At 37.7% G+C, this 12,351-nt stretch overlaps 1 protein-coding gene across 8 annotated transcripts in view; it reads right to left on the bottom strand.

Moving 5' to 3' along the window:
* Positions 1 to 12,351, bottom strand: part of LOC132121522 (rho GTPase-activating protein 12-like) — a 48,013-nt gene that overhangs the window by 28,298 nt on the left and 7,364 nt on the right. For all 8 annotated transcript variants that reach the window (XM_059531007.1, XM_059531006.1, XM_059531008.1 and 5 more), the window contains exon 2: positions 11,074 to 11,824. In XM_059531007.1, coding sequence (XP_059386990.1) covers positions 11,074 to 11,760 — 687 coding nt within the window. In that variant the 5' untranslated portion in view covers positions 11,761 to 11,824. The remainder of the gene's footprint in view (positions 1 to 11,073; positions 11,825 to 12,351) is intronic.

Genomic DNA, 12,351 nt, shown 5'->3' with positions numbered 1-12,351 from the left:
CAACTCAACACTCAACATTTTAAGAGCTCTCTTCCTCTCTGGGTCCATCTCGTATGCACTTTCCCTTTCCATCAAGGTGACCCACAAAGCACCATCCCTCTGCATCAGTGCGTAAACATATAGATGTTCTGCTGTGCAGAGCTAATCCAGCATTAAACCAGTCACAGAAACCTCCAATCAGACATGACGTACATGTACAGTTTAGCTTCAGGGAGTATTGTAGGTTGGATTTCCACACTTTTAAAATGCCAATTCAACAAGCTTTCAGTGCTACCTTCACAAGAGCACTTCAGACACATCACTGTTAGTTTAGTTTAGTATTTGTCAATATTTCAATAGCTTTTTATATAATATTTTTTTATTTTTATTTTAAGGTTCAGTACTTTGTGCTTTTATCATTTTATAGGTTTTTCCATTTTTATATACAGCTTTAAACTATTTTTATATCAGTTTTAGTGCTTGTAGTATTTCAACTTCAAAAGCATCATTATAACCAAAGACAAGCTGCAAAATGCAGAAACAGTCACTAGCACAGAAACAGAGGAAATAATACCACTGTGAGGAACAAAAAGGCAGACAAAGACAGGAAATGAAGTCAGAAGTGTTGTCTGGGGTACAGGTGACAGGCGGCTGCTCAAGAAAACAGTGGATTTAAAAGGCTAAAACAACATATATAAGATAACATTTATTCATTTAGCAGATACAACACAAACTCCATCATAAAAACATTTTGGAGAAATTATGGCACATAAAAATGAATGAGTATTCTAGCATGAAGGTAAAAATGAAACTTCCTTTGCAAATGCACCATAGCCTCAGCCTCAAACAGTCCCTTGAGTATTGTTTAAGGGCATTAAATAGCAAGTGAACCAGATAATCACAAGCAACATTGTAAAATCAGCTTTTTCTATATGTATACAATATATTCTCTACTTTCTTTTCTAACTAACTGTGGCTGGCTGCTTTGCATGTTGGTCTCTTCCTATCTAAATGGATGATTTTTGTCCAGAAAAAGAAACGAGAGAGAGATGAGACAGTTGGATGTGGCAATGTGTTCAGTCTGTTTGGTTAAAAAAGCCAGATAATGGAGATTTCTTGCAGAGCATCCAGCATCTCTCTAGACCTGAAAATTCAGTTTTCAGAAAAAAACAAGAGGAAAGAGCAATAGGTAGAGGCCACCACTAAAAACTGCTGCATTAGCAACAACATGTAGCTTATATTCCCCTGATATACTGGTCTTGGTCATACATTTCAGAAGCCAGACAGAGAGTTAAATGGCAACACTAATCTCACCAAGCACTTCCATGAACCCTTGAAATGCTACTTTACTCTCTGCTCGCATGTGATGTCCAGGTAGTTTCACTTCACACTCACATTCAAGTTCATAAATTCCAGTCCTAAAAGGTCAAGGCAAGTCAGTTTGTCATCATTCTTACTCTTTCTGCAACCTACCATCAACTACAATATAAGAACAGAAATAATACCTCCAGAACCATGAGTTACGTAAACAAGGGAGACGACAACAACTATGCCATCTGGATTATGGATTTAAAATCTGATTTCCCCTTTTTGCAGAGAGGAGAATGACCTTTTATTATGCCATACCACCACAACAAATCAAGACATGTTCTTATTTATCTTGAAACATTTGTTTCTGACTCAAGGTTTTGAATCACTACAGGACCAGTAGCCGTGAACCTTCATGAACTGCATGGATCTTAAGAACTTTACAAAAACCTGATTATGTAAACAGGAAATGGTTGTTGGTCATTACAGTCAGTAACACAGTCTCTTCAAAATAAGCAGAAAAACGTGACCAATACCGGCTGATAAATAAGAAGATATTTGGTCATTTAACTGACTAAACTATATTGGCCTATAAAAGTCAGTGTACAATGTAAAAGTCTTAACTGTCACTTTTGATAAACTAAATGCATCCTAGCTTAATGTTATGGAAATGTTTGGTTTTGTTAATTTGGCATTGATTGCATTAATCTCATTTAGATATCTTTTTAAACATACAATGATCAAGGCAGTATATATAGTCCATAGGGACATTGAGTTATTTTATGTAACTTGTGCACGCAACTGCTTTAGGTTGAAAAACAACATTTGAATGGAAACTGTGTACCAGGGATGGGCAGTTTTTGAGAGTTACCAGGCATCTACGATGTAATGTGCATTAGATGTGCAATTGTTATGGGGTGATGTGCACTAAGCAACATGATTGGCTCAAAGGTCCTAGTCTGTCCTTCAATATATCTTTTCACATACTAAAAAGTGGTCTGTGAGTCTGTGTGTTATCTCTTTGCACACAGACTCAGAAGCTGTGTGTAAACCAGATCATTCTCTGCAGAGAATTAAAGCAATACAAAGACAAAACCCTGTTTGGATTTTCATTCTCAGTCTCTACAAATTGCTATTGAATTAGTATTTCCACAACATTAAAGTATTGATTTCTAATAAATAAACGAATTGTACAGATCCTAAACATTTTACAAGCATACCACAACAGCCACTGAAAAACCCATATTGGTTGACAACATATTCCAATGCCTAAAACATCAAAAAAAAAAAAAAAACAGGGAAACGTACAGGTGAGAAAGTCATTCAATGTCCCATGACTGTGGTTAGTTAGACATAAACAAAATCAAACTGCAACAATCAAATATCACAAAATCAAATTACTGCAATCTCCAATATTTTTCTACAACTACAAATAATAACATTTGCAGACCCTGTGCATGTGTCTCTTCCCAGATTTGTTCTCAAATATCCTCTTGCTCTCTTTTGCCCACCCACACAGTTAGCCTCAAACAACTATCAAACATGTATTTTTTACATCTGTCATCTCATATTCTTCTGTGACGTTCTCTTTTTCTCGCCCTTTGGCTGACTGACTGGATGAGAGTATTTTAGCTGAAACCGAATGGTAAAGAGACATGGAGACTCTTTGCGCCCCTCAGAAGTCTGATAATCTGTCTTTTGTCATTCATTCAGCCTTTTGAAGACCACTGGAGTCTGATTCTCAGTCTATAGTCCAGTGTTGACAGCACTTCCCTGCAGTGGCCTTCGATTCAGCCAACAGCTCCAGCATGTGATGCTAAAAGCAAACATTTAATTCAGGTTAGACTGCTGTGGCTCCAAAGCCAATGATTGGGCTTTCGCACTCTCTGCATGTGTCCATGTTATTCAAGTTTCAAAATATATATATATAAATATATATATACATTTTTATCTATTTATTTCAAAATAAATATAAATTTTTCATACTGCAGAATATAAACTTGTGTGCTTCACTTGAGGCATTTAAAATGATTCATTTTAGTTTTTAGTGTTTTATTTGACGTATTTAGACAAAATGGTATCAGATTTAAATTCTGGCTTTTAATCCATTACTGACAACAACTTAAAAAACAACTTAATTACAGACTACAATTTTAATATTGCTGCATTAACACAGATAAATGTTTTTAAATCTTGTAAGAGAGACACAGCAGAACACAAGCAGCTCTTTGAATGTTTGCTTTGGTTCTTTAGACTCTTTTTGTGCCAGTATAAAAGGGCATTTTGGGGCACCCAGTGCTTACTGGCACAAACATCCACCCAAGTCTTTCTTTCCAGTGGCACAAGCAGACAGCAATCCATCACACAGTGCACGGACAGAGAAAGAGATATTATTAACCTTTCAAAGAAGGACATAAAAGAGTAGAAGATGAGTAAAAGTATTTAAATAAGGCTGCAGCTAGAAATACTGCCCTTTTAAGAGACATTTAACATTATTGGCTGGCACCAAACCCACTGTGGCATAAAGAGAGTATGCGAATGTGCCACATTCCCCTTAATTCAGTTCTTTCCCATCCACCTGCAACCCCCTCTTCTTTACAGAGGTACCATAAGAGGCTTTTAAATGGAGGGTGGTTTGTGTTTGGTGCAAGAAGGAAAATGCAAACTAAAATAACACTCCAAATCATTCTAGGTTGGTTGAATCAGAAACCGTCACAATTGGCATTTTTAAGGGATGGTTTAAAGTTCAGGCTCTGAACTGTTAAGACTGGCAGTTTCCCCAGCAGCACTAAAAGAGAAGTTAGAGTGATATCTGAGAGCAGGAACTGAGAGCACTCAGTGGCCAGCGAGCCAGAGGGTGATGGGGAAGATGGTGAGAGTGGTCTTTGACTGTCTTCAAACTGTTTGACTACACAGTGTGTTAAAACACAGGATCAACCAAACAGATTTTGTGAGGATTACAAGGGGAGAATCCTGTTAGACATCACAAACGGTCATAGACAAGCTTCTCACTATCTACCAGCGATTAACAAACCTTCTGTGGAACACATCAAACCTTCCTTGTACTTTTAGGCCATTCAGTGAAATCTGATTTGAACCCACAGACTTCCACTGTACAGACAAATGACTTTCATTGTTCCACATAAAGAACGAAAGTCATTAACCCTCTGGAGTCTAAGGGTATTTTTGGGGCCTGGAAAAGTTTTGTCATGCCCTGACATTTGTGCTTTTTTCAGTTTCTTATACACATCTAAATGGCTAAAGTCTAATCTCACTGTAATCAGCACAAACTGGGCTATAATAATATGTGAACAGCATGAATGTACATGATTGTGTTTGAGAATTTTTTTTTTATGCGCGGTTAGTGAAAAACTAAAAATGTTAAAACATTGTATAAGGCAGAAAAACACATAAAGAACAATGGTTCCCGGGACTTTTGAGAACTGGAGCTTGTAGCCTAGAATTTTTCTTTCTAAATGATGTGAAAATCATCTTGTTTACTCACTCACAGAAAACAATATATTGATTTAAATTTTCTAAGACACTTTTTGTTGGTAAAAGTCATATGCGAGTAGGCGTCAACTATCATGAATATCATTGTGATTTACACCTGAGAAGACAAAGGCCTGTATAATGAGCTGCATAATGAGCCTCTCAGTCATCTGTGCCACTGAGAGGAAGGAGTTACAAGAAAGAAAATAAATGTATATAATTTTATGTTTGTAGTTTATCTAGAATATATTGAATTATCCCACAACATAATTTAATATCCACTTGGGAGTGCAATTAAACAGCTAAATTTCAAACTGAATTTTTTGCATCATTACTCCAGTCACACAATCCTTCAGAAATCCTTTTAACAATCTTATTTTCTACAAAAAAAATTTTTTGTTATTATTATCATTATTATTATTATTATTAATGTTGTAAAGAGCTGAGAATATTTTTTCCAGTTTTTTAGGAGGGATAAATTGAAACAACAGCATTATTTGTTACATTTGTTAATTACATTTATTTGTTACATTTATATTATTTACATCAAGCTTTTGAATTGTATAGTATTGTATATTGTTATTGAAACTTCATAATATTTCACTTGATTATACATTTAGTCAGGAATTATAGTTTGGAAAAAGTCTAACTAGTAAAATGTTTACACGTTATGTGAAAACTAGTACAAGTATATTAGTAAATAAAAAGAGACGTACTCATGTTTATGATCTCTGCTGAATAAAGCACTTCATCCTTTTTTTCGGAAGAAATCCAAATCTCAAATCCTCAACCACATCACATCTTTTTGGGGTGAATTATGTCTTATTCCTCTCATTGCGAAGCAAACAGTAAAATAAAAAAACCTTGAAGAACAGTCTCGCTGTGTTGTCTTCTGTTGTGTGGGCGTATTCAAGCCACGCGCTTCAGTGAAACATTAGAATCTGAATAGCGCGTTCAGCGCGGGGGCGTGGTCGCATTAGAAGATAATGAAGGGAGACGTGAAAAACGGACATCGCGTTGTTTTCATATGGATTACTTTATCACAGAATATCTGTTTTCGGCAGCACTTGTTTAGTTTAAAAGTAGACATGTCAGGCTTTCTATAGATATCTCTCTCATGTCTCTTCGTTGAGTATTCACTGAGTTATAGTTCATTTTAATGACGCGTGTCTAAATGAAGATCAGCAAAGACAAAGGCTGCAGACAGCACACCCTGTTTGTTATCTTTATTTTATAAGTGCACAAAGTTCTGTTGTTATTATGTCTGTATACAAAAAAGTAGACCTTTTACAGATTCGCTTGATGTATTGCTCTTATCTGTACGATCAAAACTGAAAGTGTAATTTAAGTTGTTTTCGGGGTTATCAGGAGAAAATGACTCATAACGCATATACGCGTTTATCGACTCCAGAGGGTTAAGAACTACGTGAGAGTGAGTAAAAGATGACAAGATTTTCATTTTTAGGTGAACTATCCCTTTAAGAACTGACAGTGGACCCCAGCTTAATACTGGGTTATTTCAAAAGCATCTCTTTATGTAATAGTGAGATTAGCAACAGCATAATCTACAGCTCCCACAACAAATCTTTGTGATCAAGTAGTGTTTGGTGTAAGAAGGCCAACGGATAACATCAGCAGTGTTATTTGCATGCTAAAGGAAGTACATCATAAGGTCAAAGGTCTTAAGATGTAATGGTCTTACACAAACTGGCACCCAAATAACACAAAGTAATACTGAAAGTGCAAACAGACACTGGACAGAGGAAGTTCAACGAACAAAGCTTCTTCAGTAGTGACTTCCTGTGTCCTTTCGCCTCAACTGAGTCACAGTCCCAAAAGCTGGCGAAAACGGAGTGTGTACAGAGGACTCCACATAAAGTACACACACAAATGTCAAGTACTGAAAGCAGTGAAGTTCTTCACCTTCAGGATCTTCTCTTTGTTTTTAGCTTGACGGCTAAAACTAACAGCTTTGTTAACACTAACATGCATACACACATCCCAAAACACGACTGGACAAATCACACAAAAACATGTTTATAGGTCACATTTCACACCCATACTCCCATGATGAATATATATATATATATATATATATATAATATATAAGTTTGGGGTTAGTAAGTTTAAAATAAATACTTTTATTCAGAAATATGCATTAAACTGACAGCAGAAAAAACTACAACATTGTTTACTGAAAGAGCAGCACAAATATTTTCAACACTGATAATAATCATAAGAAGAAATGTTTCTTTAGCACAAATTCAGCATATTAGAATGATTTCTGAAGACTGCAGAGTAATGAAAATTCAGCTTTGCCATCAAAGGAATAAATAACATAATATTTGCTATAATTCACATTAAACATTCAAATATATAACAATTATTTTGAATTGTTATAATATTTCACAATATTACTGTTTTTACTACATTTATCTAATAAAAAACTGCTTAGTAAAAAAAAAGCAACTGTTGTAAAGAAAAAACAAATGTCAAGTTATATTTTCTCCGAGTCAAAAATTATTTCTTACATCTTTCTTTTAATTTGTGGTGAAATATTACCTGGACTGGTTCTTCACCTGACTGGTTTGTCATGAGCATCAACAAACAACAACTTTCGCCTTTGAAGGAATTAACCGGGTGTCAATCATCCATGCTGGAGAGAGACATCAAACATATTATGACCTTTCAGACGCAGCATGAAACACACAGCACTAAGACATCGATCTCCACAGTGATATGCTCTTCATTAATGAACTTATGAGGACAAACAGAGAGGAAGAGAACCATCAGCCAATCACAGGCGAGGACAGCAGGCGCCTGTGTCCTTGTACTTCCTCTCCTCTTTCTAAACACACACAGATATGTCAACAACTGGTATATTTAGACCACTTTAAGCACAAGTAATATTAATGTTAGGAAATGCCCATAACAAATAAAAATCCATGAGTAAGTTTGCTAACTACATGTCATCTTTGCATTCGTAAAACACTTGATTTGAGGGTGGGTTAATTGTTTTTGAGATCAAGCAGATCACTCTGGATCGTTCTACATTACTGGTTCTTTATTGTCACTAATGCACCTCAGCTCAGCAAACCGAGGTGCAGAACGTTCCCCGTGACAATAGCACTCATGCAATGCTGTTATAATGTCCAACATCATCAAAAGGTCAGAAACCCCCGTGAGGGACGGGTAACCTCAGTTCAGTCAGTGGCACATTGTTTTGTCTCTCTCTTCGATTGGCCTTCAGCGTTTCCCACAGATAAATGTCCCTGGATGTATTGCAGCTGGTCTGAATTGGTTTAAACACCAGAATGGTGTTGAAACAGGGAGAAAATTTATAAGGGAAAAGAAAACTCAAGGCCTGACATGACAGCAGTCTTTTTTATTTAAAATAAATAAATAAATACATTTTGAAAAGTAGTAAAACAGAATACTACACATTTATTGATGTGCTCCACCTGATTCCCACTGTGAGACTAATGTAATGGGTACTGACAATACTTATATTAATATTTCACAATATCACTGTTTTTAAGGTATTTTTGATCAAATAAATGCAGACTTGGTGAGCATAAGAGACTGCTTTCAAAAACATTAAAAATCATTCCGATCCTAAAGTGGAAACTTGATTCATTTAATAATTATTAAACGTCTTCTTTTAGGTTTAAGGTTAGGAAATTCTAATTATCTTAATTTGAAAACAACAGAAGTCTAAATTTGTGTTTGTGAAGCTAAACCTACCTTACCCTCAGAACACATTCTGCTTCGAAAACATGTCAGCTGTGCTCATCGATAGCAGAGAGACAGAATGAGTGAGAGACAGAGATGCTCTGACAGCGTGAGGGTACCAAACCCCAACCCCCCTAACCCCAAACACATCGATTTGATGTACACTGCCATCTTTCAGCCTAAAGTCTGAGGAAAAAAAAGAGACAGGAACAACAAGAGAAAGGAGACAGAGCGAGAGATCTTTGATACTTGAGTAAATATTAGATTAGAGTGAGCTGTGCTGTTTTCCGCCCATCAGGATCGGTGGGCCTTTATTGGGTTATCCAACTGAACCCAGTGTCTGTCTGTCTTTGTGTGTGTGTGTGTGTATGTGTGTGTGTGTCTGTGCTGGGACAGGAATGAAAGGAATGCTCAGGCCTCCTTTACTGTCAATGCATGAAAGGAGCTACAGGATTTAAACTGAATCCGAACACACACATACTTCTAAGACTTATATGGGCTTATCACGTATGGCTTTAACAAAACCGGCAATGATTCAATATGATATGCTGGTAAAAAAATTATGTATGCACTAAAAAAAAACCGAAACAGCTGGAAACACAAAGCTGAAGTATAATCTTGACTGCAGACAATAACTACTCACACAAAGGAATACATCCAACTGAGGGGGCTGAATGAAATTTTGTGCAGCTGCCTGTTAGAATAGCCCCTGCTCTGTTATAAAAGCCATTCATAATCTTTTATTAGAGAGGTAACATACTACTAATTCCCTGGTCAAGCGTATATCTGTGTCATCTGATGGCTTATTATTTCAGGTTATTTGAACATTTCATAAAAAATAAAAAATAAATGTAGAATAAGGAAAAACTTCTAAGATACAAAAGTCCATAAAATTACAAGTGTGTGTGTGTGTGTGTGTGTGTGTGTTGGGGGTGGGGGGGTGGGTTAGAGTGTGAGAGTGGCAAAGTGTGTGTCTGTGTGTGCGCAAATCTTCTTCAGGGGGTGAGGATTAAGCTGAAACATAATAAAAAGCGAAAAATTGGGGTCCTAAATCCATCCTGGATATATAAAATCCATAAAATATCAAATAAACAGTTACTCTGTTTTGTAATGTTACCAACATTACATTTTTATTATTAACTGAAAAAGAGTCAGAGGGGACAATAGGCGAGGGAAGGGGGGGCGATTTTCAGCAAATATTAATTTAAAATAACTTAAAAAGCTATTTTATGGCTTCACAAGGGTGCTTTAAGCATTTGGAACCACATGAGGCTCAGTAATGACAAAAAAAAATTGACATTTTTGGGTGAATTGCTCTTTTAAACCAAACATCATACATAGCAGATGTAATGAATGAGATCTCGAGGGCAAATGTTCTTTGTCTATGAGGGATAGTTGTTGAAGAGCTGATTAAGTAATCACATGATTTATCAGCTGACCCTAATGGACAAAGCGTGACATGGACAAACCCCTCAAAAGCCCAGCGCACTGTATGTCCCTTTAAGCACACATACACTGGTGCGTGGTTAAGACACTGTCTGGAACCTGACTTTGAGGAGCATCATGATTATTCTCATTTAAAAAGCAACCATTAAGTGTCTAGAAATCTTGATTTAATTGACCAAGACCAGTAATTAAAGTTTCAACCAATGTGCCAACCCATCAGCTCAATATACATGAGAAGCTACAGGTTTATAACTCACACAGACGAGCATGCTTATTGTCCTTATTGCTCACAATGATGATCTGATGCATATACAACCCATTGGATCCAAACTTCTCAATGTGCATCTTTCCATCTCTTTCACATATATACAAACACAAAACGGGCCAACAACATGATCTAGCCAGATATGACCTACTTTCTATTCTCCCACAATCCCCTTTGTTCCCCAGCAGCACCCTCTTTTAAGAGAGAAAGATAGAGAGAGAAATGGGGGAGGAGGGTAGAAACAAAGACTAACCACTCAATTCCACAAGATTCACTCAAAAAGCAAGCTCAATCACTCCAAAATGAAAAAAAAAAATTACTTGAAAAATTACTTTACAAAAGCACAACAAGTGTTTTTTGTGTTTTCAATTAAGTCTCTTATTGTATAAACCAAACCCTGTGAGGTGGCCACAATTTCCACATCCATAGCAGAGGACAAACTACATCTCTTTCTGAACAAGTGTCACGCAGCAGAAAGAAAGGGATGCACGTAGAGGAGAGAAAGACACTGATGAATCCAATTTAACTTGATAGAAAAGACGACGCGCCACTGCAAATGTCAGAGGCAACCCCGAGGGATAAAGGAAAAGGTTTGAGGAGGCAATGTTAGATTCGTCTCGTAGTAATTGTCAGAACAGTGTTACAGAAATAGATAATGACAGTCAAAGGATGAAAAGGAGATGAGAGCATATCTGGCAAAGATAAGTGCAGGAAATGCAGAGAATGAAAGCTGAAGACAACACTGAAAGAGATAAAAGGAGAACATGGGCAAGTTTGGGAGAGAGAGTGAGAGAGAACGATAGCATGGGAGAGGAAGGAGGAGGAGGAGGGCGAACGACACTCATTCTTACCTGTATGTGTTCGGTAGAGCTGCTGCTGAGCTCATCTCCAGATTCAGAGTCATTTCTCATTTTCTCCAACCCATCTGCTGGTGACACGCTTCCGTCCGTGTCCACAGACAAGCCGCCTGGGAGCTTCCTCTGGCAACCTTGCTCTCGTGGAGGGGATTCTGCTCGCCCTTGTGGAACTGTGGGGTTGCCATGGTGATAGCAATGATGGTTGTTGTTGTTAAGCAGAGTGAGCTGGGCAACAACGCTCTTCATCCCAGAGTTCTGATTGGTGTCTCGAAACAACAAAGGCGAGGTCTGTTGACCTGGTAACGGGGAAGGCGTCGTCGAAGGAGATGGCCTGCTGAAGCTGTACCTTTCCGTAGGAGCACGTTGGTTGAGATTTTCATTCGACAATCGGCACTGGCTGATTTCAAGAACATTGGGGGGCTTCGTGCGAGGTTTGGGTGGCGGCATAAGGGCGCGCCGGACTTCTCGGACATACTGAGCAGGAACGTAAAAAGCCTTGGTGCCCTCATCCCGACGAACTTGCCACCAGTCCTCATTGGTTTTGCAAACCAACATGTAGCATTCTCCCTGCCGTATGGAGATGAGTCTATCTTTCACCTTGTACTCATAATCGTACTCCACCTCGATATATACCTGCCCTGGGGTGAGTGAAAAATCACAGCGGCCATCCCGTTCTGTCATGGCTCAATCTGTCCGAGCGTTATTCAGAAGCCAGACTGTAAGTGGATCCACATCTCTTGCTCAACTGCAAAAAAAAGAGAACGAGACTGTTAGCACATACTTTGAAAAGAGATGCGTGTTGAAAACTGTGATGCTATTAATCAATACCAACCTTGACAGATTGGATCTACGGAAATTAAAACAAGCACACATATGCACACTTAAAAATAAATGTGCTACTGTACTTTCTAGCATTGACGGCAGCCACATAGTAACCCAATCATGTGTGAAGATGCCATGGCAACCAACATATCAGTAATCCTATGATCAAATGGCAATGACAAGTCTCAAGAAGCACAAGAGCGCTCACTAACACACAAAGATCTCTGAGTGACCTGAGTGATGTTTTCCAGAGTATTGCCTGCAGATCTCTTTCTACTGTCAGCATGCATCTGTTTGGCCCCATATCCCTCTCTCACATGTACACAATCCCCCTCAAGCATTCTTAGGTTAAATATACACTGTCATGTTCACATATGGTGCTTAAAGATGATGGATTGTGACAGCCTTAAGCCAGACATAAAGAGTGACTGGATTCACTCTTACTTTTAT

The sequence above is a fragment of the Carassius carassius genome, chromosome 39 (assembly GCF_963082965.1).
Source record: "Carassius carassius chromosome 39, fCarCar2.1, whole genome shotgun sequence".
Lineage (NCBI taxonomy): Eukaryota > Metazoa > Chordata > Actinopteri > Cypriniformes > Cyprinidae > Carassius > Carassius carassius.
The sequence above is the reverse complement of the archived record's forward strand: the minus strand, read 5'-3'. Positions and strand labels throughout refer to the sequence as shown.